The 17,737-nt window shown below is 40.8% G+C and overlaps 1 protein-coding gene across 1 annotated transcript in view; it reads left to right on the plus strand.

Annotated features, from left to right (window-relative positions):
• Nucleotides 1-15,277, plus strand: part of mtus2b (microtubule associated tumor suppressor candidate 2b) — a 57,815-nt gene extending 42,538 nt beyond the window's left edge. The window contains exons 13-15 of the mRNA XM_059514844.1: nt 13,554-13,673; nt 14,154-14,251; nt 14,579-15,277. Coding sequence (XP_059370827.1) covers nt 13,554-13,673; nt 14,154-14,251; nt 14,579-14,786 — 426 coding nt within the window. The 3' untranslated portion in view covers nt 14,787-15,277. The remainder of the gene's footprint in view (nt 1-13,553; nt 13,674-14,153; nt 14,252-14,578) is intronic.
• Nucleotides 15,278-17,737: the final 2,460 nt, after the last annotated feature.

Raw genomic sequence — 17,737 nt, forward strand, 5'->3', positions numbered from 1 at the left:
TAAAACATTACAATAATCTCACCTTGAGGTCATTAACGCATGACTGAACATTTCTGCATTTGACATTGAGAGCATTGGTCATAATTTAAATATATTTTTGAGATGGAAAAATCCAGTTTTACAAATGCTAGAAACGTGGCTTTCTAAGGAAAGATTGCTATCAAATAGCACACCTAGGTTCCTAACTGATGACGAAGAATTGACAGAGCAGCCATCATGTCTTAGTGTTCTAGGTTATTACATGCAGAGTTTTTAGGTCCTATAATTAATATAAATCAGAATTTAGCAGTAAGAAATTACTCCTCATCCAGGTTTTTATATTGACTATGCATTACATAAATGTTTTTAAATTGGTATGTTTCTCCGGGCCTCGAAGAAACATACAGCTGAGTATCATCGGCACACAGTGGCATGAGGAAGTTTAGGAACCCCTTGCAGAATCTGTGAAAATGTGAATAATTTTCAAAAAAATAAGAGTGATCATACTAAATGCATGTTATTTTTTTTATTTAGTACTGTCTTGAGTAAGATATTTTACATAAAAGATGTTTGCATATAGTCCACAAGACAAAAAAATGCTGAAATTATTAAAATAACCCCATTCATTCCCTTCTTCCTTTCATTGCAAAAACACTTGAACGAGCTGTGTTCACCCAAGTCTCTACATTTCTCACACAGAACTACCTCCTTGACATCAACCAATCTGGCTTCAGAAGTGGACATTCAACTGAGACTACCTTGCTCTCAGTTGTTGAAGCCCTAAGACTGGCAAGAGCGGAATCCAAATACACGATTAACCATCAGATCCTCCTATCAACCCTACTGGCAAAGGGCATCTCAGGAATCACACTTCAGTGGTTTGAGTCTTACCTATCAGATAGGTCCTTCAAAGTATCATGGAATGGTGAGGTGTCCAAGTCACAACATCTAACTACTGGGGTGCCTCAGGGCTCAGTTCTTGGACCACTTCTCTTCTCTGTCTACATGGCATCCTTAGGTTCTGTCATTCAGAAACATGCCTTTTCATACCACTGCTATGCTGATGACACTCAACTCTACCTCTCATTCCATCCTTATGATCCAACGTTAGCTACTCGCATCTCAGCTTGTCTAACACATTTCTTGCTGGATGATGGACCATCAGCTTCAACTCAACCTTGCCAAGACAGAACTGCTTGCGGTTCCAGCAAACCCATCGTTTCATCACAATTTCACCATTAAGTTAGGCACATCAACCATGACTCCTTCAAAAACAGCCAGAAGCCTTGGAGTTATGATTGATGATCAGCTAATTTTCTCAGACCACATTGCTAAAATGGTCCGGTCCTGCAGATTTGCTTTATTCAACATCAAGGAGATCAGACCCTTTCTTTGGGAACATGCTGCACAACTCCTTGTTCAAGCTTTTGTTCTGTCCATGCTGGACTTTTGCAATGCTCTCTTGGCAGGTCTTCCAGTCAGTTCTATCAAACCTTTACAATTAATCCAGAATGCGGCAGCAATATAAATTTTTAATGAGCCGAAAAGAATACACATCACACATCAGTTTGCACTGGCTACCAATAGCTGCTTGCATAAAATTCAAGGCATTGATGTTTGCCTACAGAACCACCACTGGCTCTGCACCCATTTACCTACATTTATTACTTCAGACTTATGTGCCCTCTATAAGCTTGTGTTCTGCAAGTGAACATCGCTTGATTGTGCCATCCCAAAGAAGCACAAAGTCACTTTTATGCACTTTTAAATTAAACGTTCCGTCCTGGTGGAATGACCTCCCCAACTCAATCCAAGCAGCTGAGTCCTTAGCCATCTTTAAGTATCAGCTTAAAACTCATATCTTCCATCTTTATTTGACCCTCTAACTTTAGCACTCACTATTCTAATTCTATTGTTGTCATGCTGTCTAGTCTCTGTTTCCCTGGGTGTCCACTAGTGGGCTCACTTCCCCTTAGGCACTTCACCGTAGGCACTAGAATTCCTCTAGTCTGGTCCTGTCTTTACAGTAATTGCACTCCTGTTAATTCCACCAGGTGCAGTCACTTTATTGTCATTAGCCTCCCTATATATACCAGTCTTTCCCTGTTGTTTGTATGGAGTCCTTTCCGTTCGTATGTTCAGCCTTCTCGTCTTCCGAGATTCCCTCTTGTCTTCTCGTCATCCGAGTTCGCGTTCCTCTCCCTTTCCAGTTCTCTCTTTTGTTTATTTGTTCATTTGTTTTTTGGACTGATTTTTGGTTTGACCTTTGTAGTGTTGTTTGACCACGATTTGGATTACCCTTGAATTAATAATAATTAACTGCGATTGGATCTCTCGCTCTCCCTGTGTCTCTCTGGGCAACGATTGTCACAGAAGGACTCCATCAACGAGATCCAGCGGTATGTCTGTTCAAATTTCCTCCCCAGCCACCGAGCGGGAGAGGAATGGTTTTGAGGGTACCCGCCTGGTTGTGTTCCGTGGGACCAGGGGAGGTCGCGCAGGAGTGAGTGGTCGAGAGGAGGTCCGGCATCGCTCTCCACTATGGCCCCCCGTCGATCCTGGGTTCGAATGGGAGCCGCCATCTCCCCATTGTGGACAGAGAGGGGAGAGGAGGCGCAAGTCTGCCGAGCCAGCGCCGCTGCACAAGATGGCCGCCAACCCAGCGCCGCTGCGCAGAATGGGCGCCGACACAGCACCATTGCACAGGATGGCCGCCAACCCAGCACCACGAGGCAAGACGGAAGCCAGCCCAACACCACAGCACAAGATAACTGCCAGCTCAGCGCCACGAGGCAAGATGGCCGCCAGCCCAGCGCCACAGCACAAGATGGCCGTCGGCCCAACAACACTGCCCAGGATGGCCTTCCCGTTGACCCTCCAGAGTTGAGTCAGGTTCCAGTTGACCCTCCAGAGTTGAGTCAGGTTCCAGGTGACTATCCAGAGTCGAGTCAGGTTCCTGTTGACCCTCCAGAGTCGAGTCACGTTCCAGTTGATTCTCCAGAATCAAGTCAGATTCCTGTTGACCTTCCAGAGTCTAGTCGGGTGCCCGTTGACTTTCCAGAGTTGAGTCAGGTTACGGTTGACCCTCCAAAGTCGAGTCAGGTGCTCGTGGACCCTCCAGAGTCGAGTCAGGTGCTCATGGACCCTCCAGAGTCAGGGTTAGTCACCATTGACCTTCCAGAGTCAGGGTTAGTCACCGTTGACCTTCCAGAGTCAGGGTTAGTCACCGTTGACCTTCCAGAGTCAGGGCTAGTTCCTGTTGACTTTCCAGAGTCGAGTCAGGTGCCCGTTGAATTTCCAAAGTTGAGTCAGGTTCCGGTTGACCCTCCAGAGTCGAGTCGGGTGCTCGTGGACCCTCTAGAGTCGAGTCAGGTGCTCATGGACCCTCCAGAGTCAGGGTTAGTCACCGTTGACCTTCCAGAGTCAGGATTAGTCACCTTTGACCTTCCAGAATCAGGGCTAGGCACCGTTGACCTTCCAGAGTCAGGACTAGTCACCATTGACCTTCCAGAGTCAGGACTAGTCACCATTGACCTTCCAGAGTCAGGACTAGTCACCATTGACCTTCCAGAGTCAGGACTATTTACCATGGACTTTCCAGAGTCAAGGCTAGTCACTGTTGACCTTTCAGAGTCAACTCAAGTCACTGGTGATTTTCAAGGACAGAGTCATGTCACTGGTGATCTTCAAGGACAGAGTCAAGTCACTGGTGATCTTCAAGGACAGAGTCAAGTGACTGGTGATCTTCAAGGACAGAGTCAAGTCACTGGTGATCTTCAAGGACAGAGACAAGTCACTGGTGATCTTCAAGGACTGAGTTAAGTCACTGGGGGTCTTCATGGGAGAATTCAAGTCACCAGTGATCTTCATGGACAAAGGCAAGTCACCACGGACCTTCATGAACAAGGGCAAGTCACCATTGATCTTCATGAACAAATACAAGTCACCAATGATCTTCATGAACAAATGCAAGTCACCAATAATCTTCATGAGCAGAGTCAAGTCAGCACCGATCTTCTGGAATCCAGTATAAACACCATGGGATTACCAGAGTCTCGTCACTTCTCTGTGGAACTACCAGAGTCTCTCCTCGCCTCTGCGGAACTTCCAGAGACTCATCATGTCTCAGTCGAACTCTCTGAGCACCCGACTGTTCCTGTTGTGGCCACGGAGGCTACCCTTAACATGTTCATGTTCTATGTTTCAGACTTGCCCAACCAGACTTGTCCTCCTGTTGGTCCGGCCGCACGAATGTGGTGGTCTTCTGCTCCGCCCTGGGGGCCTTCTGCCTCGAACACAAGGATGTGGTGGTCTTCTGCTCCACCTTGGGGGGTTTCCGTACCGACCACAAGGATGTGGTGGTCTTCTGCTCCGTCCTGGGGGGCGTCTGGTTCGACCACACGGACGTGGTGGTTTTCTGTTCCGCCCTGGGGGGCTTCTGCCCTGACCACACAGTTGTGATGGTCTTCTGCTCTGCCCTGGGGGGCGTCCGTCCTGACCACACGGTTGTGGTGGTCTTCTGCTCCGCCCTGGGGTCCTTCTGCCTCGACCACAAGGATGTGGTGGTCTTCTGTTCCGCCCTGGGGGGCTTCCGCCCTGACCACACGGTTGTGGTGGTCTTCTGCTCCGCCCTGGGGGGTGTCCATCCCGACCACACGGTTATGGTGGTCTTCTGCTCCACCCTGGTGGGCATCACGTGATGTCCTTCTTGGACTTATGTTTTTGTGTTTTTTGTTTTTTTTTCTGTCTTCCTCCTATGGACCTGGGCCTCCGTCCCTCCCCCTGATCCTCCGCAGGTCCACCTCCCTCCTGGGTTTCTAGTCTGTGTCTTTCGTTCCGTTTCCCTCTAAGGACCTGGCCCTCCGTCCCTCCCCCTGATCCTCCGCTGGTCCACCACCCTCCTGGACTCCTTGTTTTGTGTTGCACTTCTCTTGTCTCCGTTTTCCCATTTTACCTGGTCGTCTTGTCTCTGTTTTCCCATTTTACCTGGTCGTCTCGTCTCTGTTTTCCCATTTTACCTGGTCGTCTTGTCTCTGTTTCCCCATTCTACCTGGTCCTCTTGTCTCTGTTTTCCCCATTTTACCTGGCCTTCCGTCCCTTCCCCTAGTCCTCCGCCGCTCCACCTCCCTCCTAGTCTCTTTGTGTTTTTGGTTTTCCCTTGGGTTCGGGTGGAGCATCTGGCAGCTGCTCCGTGGAGGAGGGGGCAATGTCACGCTGTCTAGTCTCTGTTTCCCTGGGTGTCCACTAGTGGGCTCACTTCCCCTTAGGCACTTCACCGTAGGCACTAGAATTCCTCTAGTCTGGTCCTGTCTTCACAGTAATTGCACTCCTGTTAATTCCACCAGGTGCAGTCACTTTATTGTCATTAGCCTCCCTATATATACCAGTCTTTCCTTGTTGTTTGTATGGAGTCCTTTCCGTTCGTATGTTCAGCCTTCTCATCTTCCGAGATTCCCTCTTGTCTTCTCGTCATCCGAGTTCCCGTTCCTCTCCCTTTCCAGTTCTCTCTTTTGTTTATTTGTTCATTTGTTTTTTGGACTGATCTTTGGTTTGACCTTGGATTGTTGTTGGATCTCTCGCTCTCCCTGTGTCTCTCTGGGCAACGATCGTCACAATTGTAAAAAAAAAATCTAACTTTCTAATCTTTTTATATTTTCTTTTCTTTTCATTTATTGTACAATTTTATATATATATATGTATATATATATAAGACCTCTAACACTAGCTTCCTCTATTCTTTTTCTATTATATCTGTTTTTTTTATTATTATATTATTTAAAAGCCCTTGCTAACATGTACTGTGTTAACTGAGACTTGTTATAGCACTTGTATGTCATTGCTCTTTTTGTTGTATTTGATTGCTTCCACTGTCCTCATTTGTAAGTCACTTTGGATAAAAGCATCTGCTAAATGACTAAATGTAAATGTAAATTCAAAAGTTTGGGAACCCTTAGTTCTTAATACTGTGTGTTGTTACCTGGATGATCCACGACTGTCCTTCTGTTTTGTGATGGTTGTGCATGAGTCCCTTGTTTGTTCTTAACAGTTAAACTGAGAACTGTCCTTCAGAAAAATCTTTCAGGTCCTGCAGATTCTTCCAGTTTTCCAGCGTCTTTACATATTTGAACCCTTTCCAGCAGTGACTGTATGATTTTGAGATCCTTTTTTTTTTTTACACTAAGGACAATTGAGGGACTCAAACACAACTATTAAAAGAAGGAAAACAAGATGCATTAAGAGCTGGGGGGTGAAAACTTTTGGAATTTGAAGATCAAGGTAAATTGTACTTAATTGTTGTTCCAAGAAGCATACAAGTATCTTCTGTTGCTTACGAAGGGCAGAACTAAATGAAAAAAAATTATATTTCAACAAAATAAGAAAAATTTGGATATCTTCATCATGTTCAAAAGTTTTAGTCTTAATGCATCTTGTTTCCTTCTGGAACATCTGTGAATGTTTGAACATTTTTTAATAGTTGTGTTTGAGTGCCTCAATTGTCCTCAGTGTGAAAAGATGCATCTCAAAATCATACAGTCCCTGCTGGAAAAGATTCAAATATGCGAAAGAAGCTGGAAAACTGAAGAATCTGTAGGACCTGAAGGACTTTTCTGAAGAACAGTTACTAAAAATAATTTAAGACTGATATACTCTTCAGCCACAAATGCTCCAATTGCACTATACCTGTGCAATACACATGTAGGATGTATTAATATGTATTAAGTTATGAAGTTTTAAAGGTCAAGCTTGGTAAGTAGTGTAGGGTGAAAAAATTTCTCATTTCCTCCATCTTCAGATTCGTCCAACATCATTGTTTTACCTTTTTTTGTAAAGGGCATTTGACTTTCTTTGTAAATTCTCTTTTTTGTAAACACTGGGTCAGTACTTCTGCCAACTGTATGTCACAAGTGACCTTTCCAATGAGACTACATAATGCGTGAGGTCGTGTTAGTGCAAGACACGTTTGTAGTTAAAAGTATCTACATTTTTATTTTTTTAAGAAAACGGCGGATCGTTTCCCTAGATAATGTCACCTTTATTTATATAGCGCTTTAAACAAAATACATTGCGTCAAAGCAACTGAACAACATTCATTAGGAAAACAGTGTCAATAATGCAAAAATGATAGTTAAAGGCAGTTCATCATTGGATTCAGTTATGTCATCTCTGTTCAGTTAAATAGTGTCTGTGCATTTATTTGCAATCAAGTCAACGATATCGCTGTAGATGAAGTGTCCCCAACTAAGCAAGCCAGAGGCGACAGCGGCAAGGAACCGAAACTCCATCGGTGACAGAATGGAGAAAAAAACCTTGGGAGAAACCAGGCTCAGTTGGGGGGCCAGTTCTCCTCTGACCAGACGAAACCAGTAGTTCAATTCCAGGCTGCAGCAAAGTCAGATTGTGCAGAAGAATCATCTGTTTCCTGTGGTCTTGTCCTGGTGCTCCTCTGAGACAAGGTCTTTACAGGGGATCTGTATCTGGGGCTCTAGTTGTCCTGGTCTCCGCTGTCTTTCAGGGATGTAGAGGTCCTTTCTAGGTGCTGATCCACCATCTGGTCTGGATACGTACTGGATCCGGGTGACTGCAGTGACCCTCTGATCTGGACACAGACTGGATCTGGTGGCCACGTTGACCTCGGAACAAGAGAGAAACAGACAAATATTAGCGTAGATGCCATTCTTCTAATGATGTAGCAAGTACATAGGGTGTTATGGGAAGTGTTTCCGGTTCCGGTTTACCTAATTAATGCAGCCTAAAAATCCTTTAACGGATTTGGATAATAAAAGCATATTAGTATGTTATGTGTATGCCAGGTTAAAGAGATGGGTCTTTAATCTAGATTTAAACTGCAAGAGTGTGTCTGCCTCCCGAACAATGTTAGGTAGGTTATTCCAGAGTTTGGGCGCCAAATAGGAAAAGGATCTGCCGCCTGCAGTTGATTTTGATATTCTAGGTATTATCAAATTGCCTGAGTTTTGAGAACGTAGCGGACGTAGAGGATTATAATGTAAAAGGAGCTCATTCAAATACTGAGGTGCTAAACCATTCAGGGCTTTATAAAGAAATAAGCAATATTTTAAAATCTATGCAATGCTTGATAGGGAGCCAGTGCAGTGTTGACAGGACCGGGGGATAATATGGTCATACTTCCTGGTTCTAGTAAGAACTCTTGCTGCTGCATTTTGGACTAGCTGTAGTTTGTTTACTAAGCGTGCAGAACAACCACCCAATAAAGCATTACAATAATCTAACCTTGAGGTCATAAATGCATTAACATTTCTGCATTTGACATTGAGAGCATAGGCCGTAATTTAGATATATTTTTGAGATGGAAAAATGCAGTTTTACAAATGCTAGAAACGTGGCTTTCTAAGGAAAGATTGCGATCAAATAGCACACCTAGGTTCCTAACTGATGACGAAGAATTGACAGAGCAACCATCAAGCCTTAGACAGTGTTCTAGGTTATTACAAGCAGAGTTTTTAGGTCCTATAATTAACACCTCTGTTTTTTCAGAATTTAGCAGTAAGAAATTACTCGTCATCCAGTTTTTTATATCGACTATGCAATCCACTAGTTTTTCAAATTGGTGTGTTTCACCGGGCTGCGAAGAAATATAGAGCTGAGTATCATCAGCATAACAGTGAAAGCTAACACCATGTTTCCTGATGATATCTCCCAAGGGTAACATATAAAGCGTGAAGAGTAGCGGCCCTAGTACTGAGCCTTGAGGTACTCCATACTGCACTTGTGATCGATAGGATACATCTTCATTCACTGCTACGAACTGATGGCGGTCATATAAGTACGATTTAAACCATGCTAATGCACTTCCACTGATGCCAACAAAGTGTTCAAGTCTATGCAAAAGAATGTTGTGGTCAATTGTGTCAAACGTAGCACTCAGATCCAATAAAACTAATAGAGAGATACACCCACGATCAGATGATAAGAGCAGATCATTTGTAACTCTAAGGAGAGCAGTCTCAGTACTATGATACGGTCTAAATCCTGACTGGAAATCCTCACATATACCATTTTTCTCTAAGAAGGAAAATAATTGTGTGGATACCACCTTTTCTAGTATCTTGGACAGAAAAGGGAGATTCGAGATTGGTCTATAATTAACTAGTTCTTTGGGGTCAAGTTGTGGTTTTTTGATGAGAGGCTTAATAACAGCCAGTTTGAAGGTTTTGGGGACATATCCTTATGACAATGAGGAATTAATAATAGTCAGAAGAGGATCTATGACTTCTGGAAGCACCTCTTTTAGGAGCTTAGATGGTATAGGGTCTAACATACATGTTGTTTGTTTAGATGATTTAACAAGTTTATACAATTCTTCCTCTCCTATGGTAGAGAATGAGTGGAACTGTTCCTCACGGGGTCTATAGTGCACTGTCTGATGTGATACTGTAGCTGACGGCTGAATGGTTGCAATTTTATCTCTAATAGTATCGATTTTAGAAGTAAAGTAGTTCATAAAGTCATTACTGCTGTGGTGTTGGGAAATGTCAACACTTGTTGAGGCTTTATTTTTCGTTAATTTAGCCACTGTACTGAATAAATACCTGGGGTTATGTTTGTTTTCTTCTAAAAGAGAAGAAAAGTAATCGGATCTAGCAGTTTTTAATGCTTTTCTGTAGGATATGTTACTTTCCCGCCAAGCAATACGAAATACCTCTAGTTTTGTTTTCCTCCAGCTGCGCTCCATTTTTCGGGCTGCTCTATTTAGGGTGCGAGTATGCTCATTATACCATGGTGTCAAACTGTTTTCCTTAACCTTCCTTAAGCGTAAAGGAGCAACTTTATTTAAAGTGCTAGAAAAGAGAGGAATTTGGATACATCAGGAAGATAACTTAAAAAGCAGTCTTTTGTGTTAGAAGTGATGGGTCTTCCATACTTGTAACAAGAAGTAGAATTTAAAATTTTGGCTATATGAATTTTGCAAAGAACTAAATAATGATCTGAGATATCATCACTTGGCTGAATAATTTCAACACCATCAACATCAATTCCATGTGACAGTATTAAATCTAGAGTATGATTTCGACAATGAGTAGGTCCTGAAACGTGTTGTCTAACACCAATAGAGTTCAGAATGTCTATAAATGCTGATCCCAATGCATCGTTTTCATTATCAACATGGATATTAAAATCACCAACTATTAAAACTTTATCTGCAGCCAGAACTAACTCGGATGTAAAATCAACAGAACCCTTTAATAAAGTCTGTATGGTGCCCTGGTGGCCTGTATACAGTAGCCAGTACAAACATAACAGGGGATTTATCATTAACATTTGTTTCTTTGGATAATGTTATATGAAGTACCATTACTTCAAACGAGTTATACTTGTAGCCTGCCCTCTGAGAAATCCTGAAAACGTTGTTATAAATTGAAGCAACACCTCCACCTTTGCCTTTTAGACGTGGCTCATGTTTATAACAGTAATCTTGGGGGGTGGACTCATTTAAAATAATGTAATCATCAGGTTTTAGCCAGGTTTCTGTCAAACAGAGTACATCTATATTATGATCAGTGATCATATTATTTACAAAAAGTGTTTTCGTAGAAAGGGATCTGATATTTAATAAGCCAAGCTTTATCATTTGTTTATCCATATTGCTTCTGTTTTTTATTTGTTGAACCTCAATTAAATTGTTAATCTTAACTTGGTTTGGACGTTTTTTGTATTTTCTAGTTCGGGGAACAGACACAGTCTCTATAGTGTGATATCTAGGTGAAAGAGTCTCTATGTGCTGAGAATTAACTGACCTCTGTGACGGGAGGCAGCTAGCAGACGGTCGGTTTAGCCAGTCTGTCTGCTTCCTGACCTGGGCCCCAGTTAGTCAAGTATAAACACTAAGACTATTTGCCATATTTCTAGAGAGAAGAGTGGCGCCACCCCAGGAGGGATGAAGACCATCTCTTTTAAACAGGTCAGGTCTGCCCCAAAAGCTCGTCCAATTGTCTATGAAACCTATGTTATTCTGTGGGCACCACTTAGACATCCAGCCATTGAGTGATGGAAATCTGCTATGCATCTCGTCACCACGGTAAGCAGGGAGGGGACCAGAGCATATTACAGTGTCTGACATCGTGCTTGCAAGTTCACACACCTCTTTAATGTTATTTTTAGTGATCTCCGACTGGCGAAGTCGAACACTTTTAAATTTGCCAAGATGTCAGGCTCTCTGGCTCCCGGTAAACATTTGACTATGGTGGCTGGTGTCTCTATATTCACATTCCGTACAATAGAATCACCAATAACTAGAGCACTTTCATCAGGTTTCTCAGTGGGTGCATCACTGAGTGGGGAGAACCTGTTTAATGTTTTGATCGGAACAGAAGAGCGGTGTTTTGACCCACGACTACGCTGCCTCACCATCACCCAGTTGCCCTGCTGCTGGGGCTCTGTTTCCGGAACCGAACAATGTACAGGAATCCCTGAGCTAGACGCATCCAAAGCCGTATCTAGAGCCCTAACATTCTTACTGTCCTCAATTAAAGTTTGGATGCGTGTCTCTAATTCTGAAATCTTCTCTGTCAGCCTAAATATTTCCCTGCATTTATCACATGTGAATCCCTCATCAGCGACAGAGATAGATAAACTGTACATGTGGCAAGAGGTGCAAGTAACAATGACGGGAGAAGCCATTACTCACCGTGCTTGATGAAATATTCTTACTGCGGTTGTTTGATGAACTTGATGATAAGACCCTTAATTCCTTGGCTGGGATCGTGTAAAGCCCTTTGAAGCTGCATTGAAACACCAATAGCCGCGTTTCCACTGTCGAGCTTAAATCGGGCGTGCTAGTGCATGCAAGAGCCAGTCGCGTTTCCACTGTCACTTCCGGGGGCTTGATCGTGCCTCGCTGGGGCTTCCTCGGGGCCAACGGCCAGGGTTTTTTGGCCCGACGAAAACCTTGGCCAAAGCGGGCCAGCTGGGGCTAGAAGAGGGGTTCTGAACAAAGGCGGGGTTTCTCCGTGTCTGGAGAGCATCAGCGCTGCGGATCATTTCAGAAAGATAACAGCTTTAACACCGGTATTAAAGACTTTTTAAAATAAGTTGAGGTCAAAACTCACTCTTAGTCAGCAGCGAGTGATTGAAATAACTTGATCCGATGTGGATTATAATCACTAAACAAAGCAGAAATATTTATAAGCGATGTAAAAGACTATGCACGATAAACATTAACGTTACCATAGTAAACATGGTAAATGCAACCACTTTTACTTTTATTTATCACTTTTATTTAGTAACATATTTATCTGTCATCTTGTCTCGAGAGTTTAGCTCCACATAGCATAGCCTATCATCAAAATATTATAATGATTTTTGTTCGGGAGCTTTTATAAAAATATAGAGTCTGCGCTGCGGATCATTTCTATAACACCAGTATTAAAGACTTTTTAAATAAGTCGAGCTCAAAACTCACTTTCAGTCAGCAGGAGTGTTTGCAATAACTTGATCCGATGTGAATTACAATCACCATAAAAGGCAGAAATATTTATAAACGATGCAAAAGACTATGCACGCTGGGCATTAACATTACCATAGTAAACATGGTAAATATGACCGTTTGAGGAAATCAGATGTCAGCTTCTTATTCTCTATCACAATTGTGTATATATTTAGTAACATATTATCTGTCATAAGTCTCGTCTCAAGAGTTTAGCTCCACGTAGCCTATCATAGAAATATAATAATGTTTTATGTTCGGGAGCTTTTATAAAAATAGAGATATTATCATTCATTCTAAATGTGACTTATAGGCCACTTTGGCTACAAATAAAAAGAAACAGACTCGACTGAATAAGCACGCTATTTTCATAAGTGTTAGAAAATAAATAAATAAAATAGAAATAAATTTATTTCTGTGTGATTAATTCTGAGTCCTTATAAATGAATTCATTATGATCAATGTATCACTTATTCTACTATAGTAAAACATTGATGCTTTTGAATTTGAATATTTACCAAAGCATGCAAACAAACGGCAGCTATCATGTTCGTGTGTGATCGCGCATGTTCCAGTGACTTATTTCTTAGTTTTCTGATAACTTCTCTTTGTTGGTGAAATGAAGGCATTTCGTGAGTGAAGTTGTTCTAGAGAGGCGTGTAAAGGGTGTGTTTTAGTGACGCGCAGCGTACTTCAGGCCCTGACTGTGGAAACGCTGCGTTATTCTGGCCTCGGTGCTACTCGCCTGAGGCTATGAGCCCCGCCCGGCCCGTTTTAAGCCTTGGCTCGCCCTGGCCCGACAGTGGAAATGCGGCTAATGTTGACCTTCAACCCATTGGCCTCCATTGAAGACTACTATATTGGATAAAAATCCTTGAATGTTTTCCTCAAAAACCTTAATTTCTTTTCGACTGTATAAAGAAAGAATGGCATAAACATCTTGCATGACATTGGGTTGAGTAAATAATCAGGAAAGTTTTATTTTGGAAGTGGACTAATGCTTTAATTAATATTTTATAATGTAATAATCAAATATTTAAAAATTAGTTATGGTTAGTTCTGGGATGTAGAAATATAGTAGTTTGCATCTGTTTTCTGTTTGTGTTTACAGGATGCCCTTGCTCCTTATCAGCATATTGAGGAAGACCTAAAGAGTCTTAAAGAAGTTCTGGAGATGAAGAACCAGCAGATTCATCAACAGGAGCTCAAAATTTCAGAGCTGGAAAAAATGGTACTATGAAACAATGTTAAACATAGCTTTAAATATTAAAGACACTTAACTTTTTATCAGATACTGTATACACATTTAAAACATCTGTGTGGGACAACTTTTTGATGACTACATTTTTTTGACAAATCAAATGATGCCTCCATATGTCTCACTCAAACTTAGTGTTTTCAAAAGGGTCTACACGGGACAGATGTTATCAAGCAAAACCTACATTTTTTCAGTTACTTCTGCCATTAGAAATAAAAAATGTCCTATATGCAGATGTATTTGTCAACCATAAAAGGTGTCTAATAACAATTGAAAGTTACCAAGATACATTTTGGCCCCTGCAGAATAAAACACTTTTTTGGCTTCTGATATGACTGTATTCTCCATGTTATTTGAATGTATATTATGAGTAATAAAGCTAAACGGCTTCACTTGAAATTAGAAATGTTGAGTTTTTCAGTCATTTAGTGTATTTGTTATGTTTTTACACAGGCTCAAAAGAATGTTCTGTTGGAAGAGCGTATTCAGGTGTTACAGCAGCAAAATGAAGACCTAAAAGACAGGATTGACCGCAACCTTGCTATGTCCAGGTCTTTATAAAACATTTCTAATTTATACCATTAAAGGCATCTTAGTTCGAAAGTATTTCCATGCTACACTATTAAAAAAACTTCTTTATTGGCATTGATGGTTCCATGAAGAACCTTTTACTGTACATTCATGGTACCATTCCATTGCATAAAAGGTTCTTCAGAGTGGAAATATTTTTCACACTAGATGTTCTTTGAATAACTGTTTACTGAAAGGTTCTTTGGCGCCACTGTGAAAACCACCTTGTAAAAGGTTTTTTTTTTAAGAGTGCATGACCCCTTTCAAGCTACGATATTGCTCAATAGTTGTTTCCTCTATTCTACCAGGCAACTTTCAGAGGAAAATGCCAACCTGCAGGTGTATGTTGAGAAAGAGAGCAGTGAGAAGAAACGATTGAGTCGCACCAATGAAGAGCTTCTGTGGCGTCTTCAAACAGGCGAGTTGAGCCCACGAATGTCTCCCACCCAGTCGCCCCTTCATCGACCAGCCTCTAGTCCCTCTTCACCCTCCCGACAACAGCCCTTCCCTAGATGAATGTCCAATTCTTGCCTTTCTTAGTCTCTCGCACTCTTTTTTTTCTGTAACTCATGTTTCTCATTTTGGATTCTGATTGGATGGAACAGAGGATGCTCTCACACTTCTTATGCCATAAATGGTGGTCATAGCGCTTTCAGTTTCATCATGCCCGTGTCAGTGTTAGTAAATTAGTACAGTGATCAGGGTTTGAGTTTACTTTTTTTTAGTACGACTGAAAAAAATAGTTTAACGTGTGTATATGTAAATGGATAGTCCACCCCAAAAAAATTTACATATTGTCATAATGTACTTGTTCTGAACCTATATGACTGACTTACTAATGTGGAGCATAAATTAAGACATTTGTAAAAAATTATTGTTCTTCTTCACAAAATTTTTATAATTAGGCTCTGAAGCTTTGAAAAGATTCAGGAAAGTAAAATTTAAGTTCACCAATTTACTCCGACTACAGTTTAACCAGAGCAGTGAGTTGATCTCGAGAACCAAACAAGACTAAAGGCCCATTCACACCAAGAACGATAACTATAAAGATAGCTATAAAGATAACGATATTAGCGTCCACACCAGCGAACGATATTGTCTGTGTATTCTAAGCGGACGCGTGTCTGCTGCTTTAAATTCTCGAGCTCATTACAGCAGGATTGATTCTGATTGATTGGCAATGTTTTTATCGTTCATCAGAAAAAAAAATCGTTCTGACAGTGATTCCAACGATATCGTTTCTCTTTTCCTTTATCGTTATAGTTGTGGTGTGGACCCCGCTATTCTTTAATATTGAGAACAATTTTTAGAACTATATCTTTATCCTTATCTTTATAGTTATCGTGCTTGGTGTGAACGGGCCTTAACTCAAGAAGAATCGATAGGGGGTGCATTTTTCAAAAGCATTTCAAGCAAAAGTTGAAAGTTCCATTGTTACCAACACTTTTTTTGTTGTTACCAGTTAACCACTTGAGCTGTTATTTTGATTTTTTGAGAATTAGGCATATGCAATATTGGACCCACCGGTGGGTCCCCAGAGTTGATGTGGTTAAACGTTTCATATTTTCATGAAAATACAGTTCCAAAAAATATTATCGAACAGCTTCACAAAGTTGTTTGGTGGGAACTACTGGCTTTAACCTGTGATTAGAAGTGATGTTTTTTGTTAGTATGATGTGACATGTTCACATGAAAATTTAATTCTACATCTTTTATTTTTTGTTAAGTTGATGTAAAAATGAATAAAAAAAAAGCAAAGATTTCCTCAGTTCACATGTTCATTATATAAAGCAATAATCATACTTAATTAGCAGAAATTATTACTGCACCACCTGCATGACGTCACTAACGACAAAGTTACAACGGTTTCAGGTAACATTCATGACTAGCTAGTTAATTTTACTAGTGATGCACCATACTGTGGTAGTTAGCCAGCAAATTATGTTGGGAAATGAACCCCAGACCACTCTATTAATTAAATTGATTCAATTGATTTAATTCATTCATTGTTAACGACCAATAGGATTCTCAAAGTCAGTTGATTAACAGACTTGCAATGTAGCAGTTTGTATAAGAGTTGTATAGATCACTTTTCCTACACTTTTATTGTGGTTTGAAAGCTTGAAAGCATCAGTCCCATAATTGCATGGAAAAGAAATACCAGCACATTCCTCCAAAGTTCTCCTTTTGCGTTCCACCAAATAGTCAGTCATACAAGTTTGGAACAACATGACAATGAGAAAATTAGAGAAATTTGAGCTTTTAATTGTTAAATTAACATACACTAGAGAGAACAAAAAGGGGAACATTATTCTCCATTTTTACTGGAAAACTGTATAATGTGAGTTACAATGTTGTGCATTATGATGTTTCACAGGCCATTTTGGAAATATATCCTTTTTTTGTTTTCTACTCTAATGGATTTTTGGCTTGTGCTGAGGTTTGCCATTCAAACAGGACATCATGGTGCTTTTTCCTCAACCTTTGCCTGTTGTATCAATATTTTCCAAAGACTTATCAGGATAACACATACACAATTTTACTAAGAATTTACCCTTTTTCAAAGGAAAACCAGCAACCCTCTGTGCATGCCCAGGCATTTCTGCACTCAATACACCAAACAGGAAAAGACAGGAATACATCTTTATAGGCAAGTTTAGGATGGACAGATGTCATTGACAATACTTTGTCAAAACAGGATGGCAACTAATAATTATGTAGTCTTGGGGCTCAGTACAAATGAGTCTGAGATATACTTACATTTTAAGGTGGTTCATTCACATTTTGTGACTACTATACAAGGATGCTAATATTAGCATGGAATGAAAATGCAGTAGTGTAAACAACTTGCAAAACTTCAACCTGCTGTTTTTACCTTCATCTCATGTTTGTGAGGGTAAACAATTATCATGCCTTCATCACAACTGTCCATGTTTACAGAAATCTCCAGAATGCATTAAGCTGTAAGAACTATGAACTGACGCCACAGTTATCAGTCATGGCTGTTTTTGTCCTTCTTCTATGTAGAGTATGTATCATAAGTCTTCCGGTTGCTCTAAGATAATATGCTTAAACTGCTTTCATGTGGACACTATGAGGGCTTTTATCCTACTTCATACAGACTTTCCTGCATAATATTTAACTAAAAGGTTATTATTGCTGACGTTGTGGTAAAAATCTGGACTCAATCTTTGGGAACTTTAGAAACGAGTTAGGAAGTCACCTTGTTCATGAATGTTTTAATGTCCTGAGGGGACAATATACATGTTTTATTTTATGTCTAAGTGTACTTAGTAGTGCAGCTATTAGTGATTGCATATTTTAGGATTAGCATAAATGACCACGATTGATTTTTTTTTTATAGGAACATAAAATCATTAGTTAACATTCTTCAGCCTTAACATCTGTACTAACACAGAGAGTGCAAATGGCTGCTGCCGTTTACGAACACTTGAACTATAATGATG

The sequence above is a fragment of the Carassius carassius genome, chromosome 28 (assembly GCF_963082965.1).
Source record: "Carassius carassius chromosome 28, fCarCar2.1, whole genome shotgun sequence".
Classification (NCBI taxonomy): domain Eukaryota; kingdom Metazoa; phylum Chordata; class Actinopteri; order Cypriniformes; family Cyprinidae; genus Carassius; species Carassius carassius.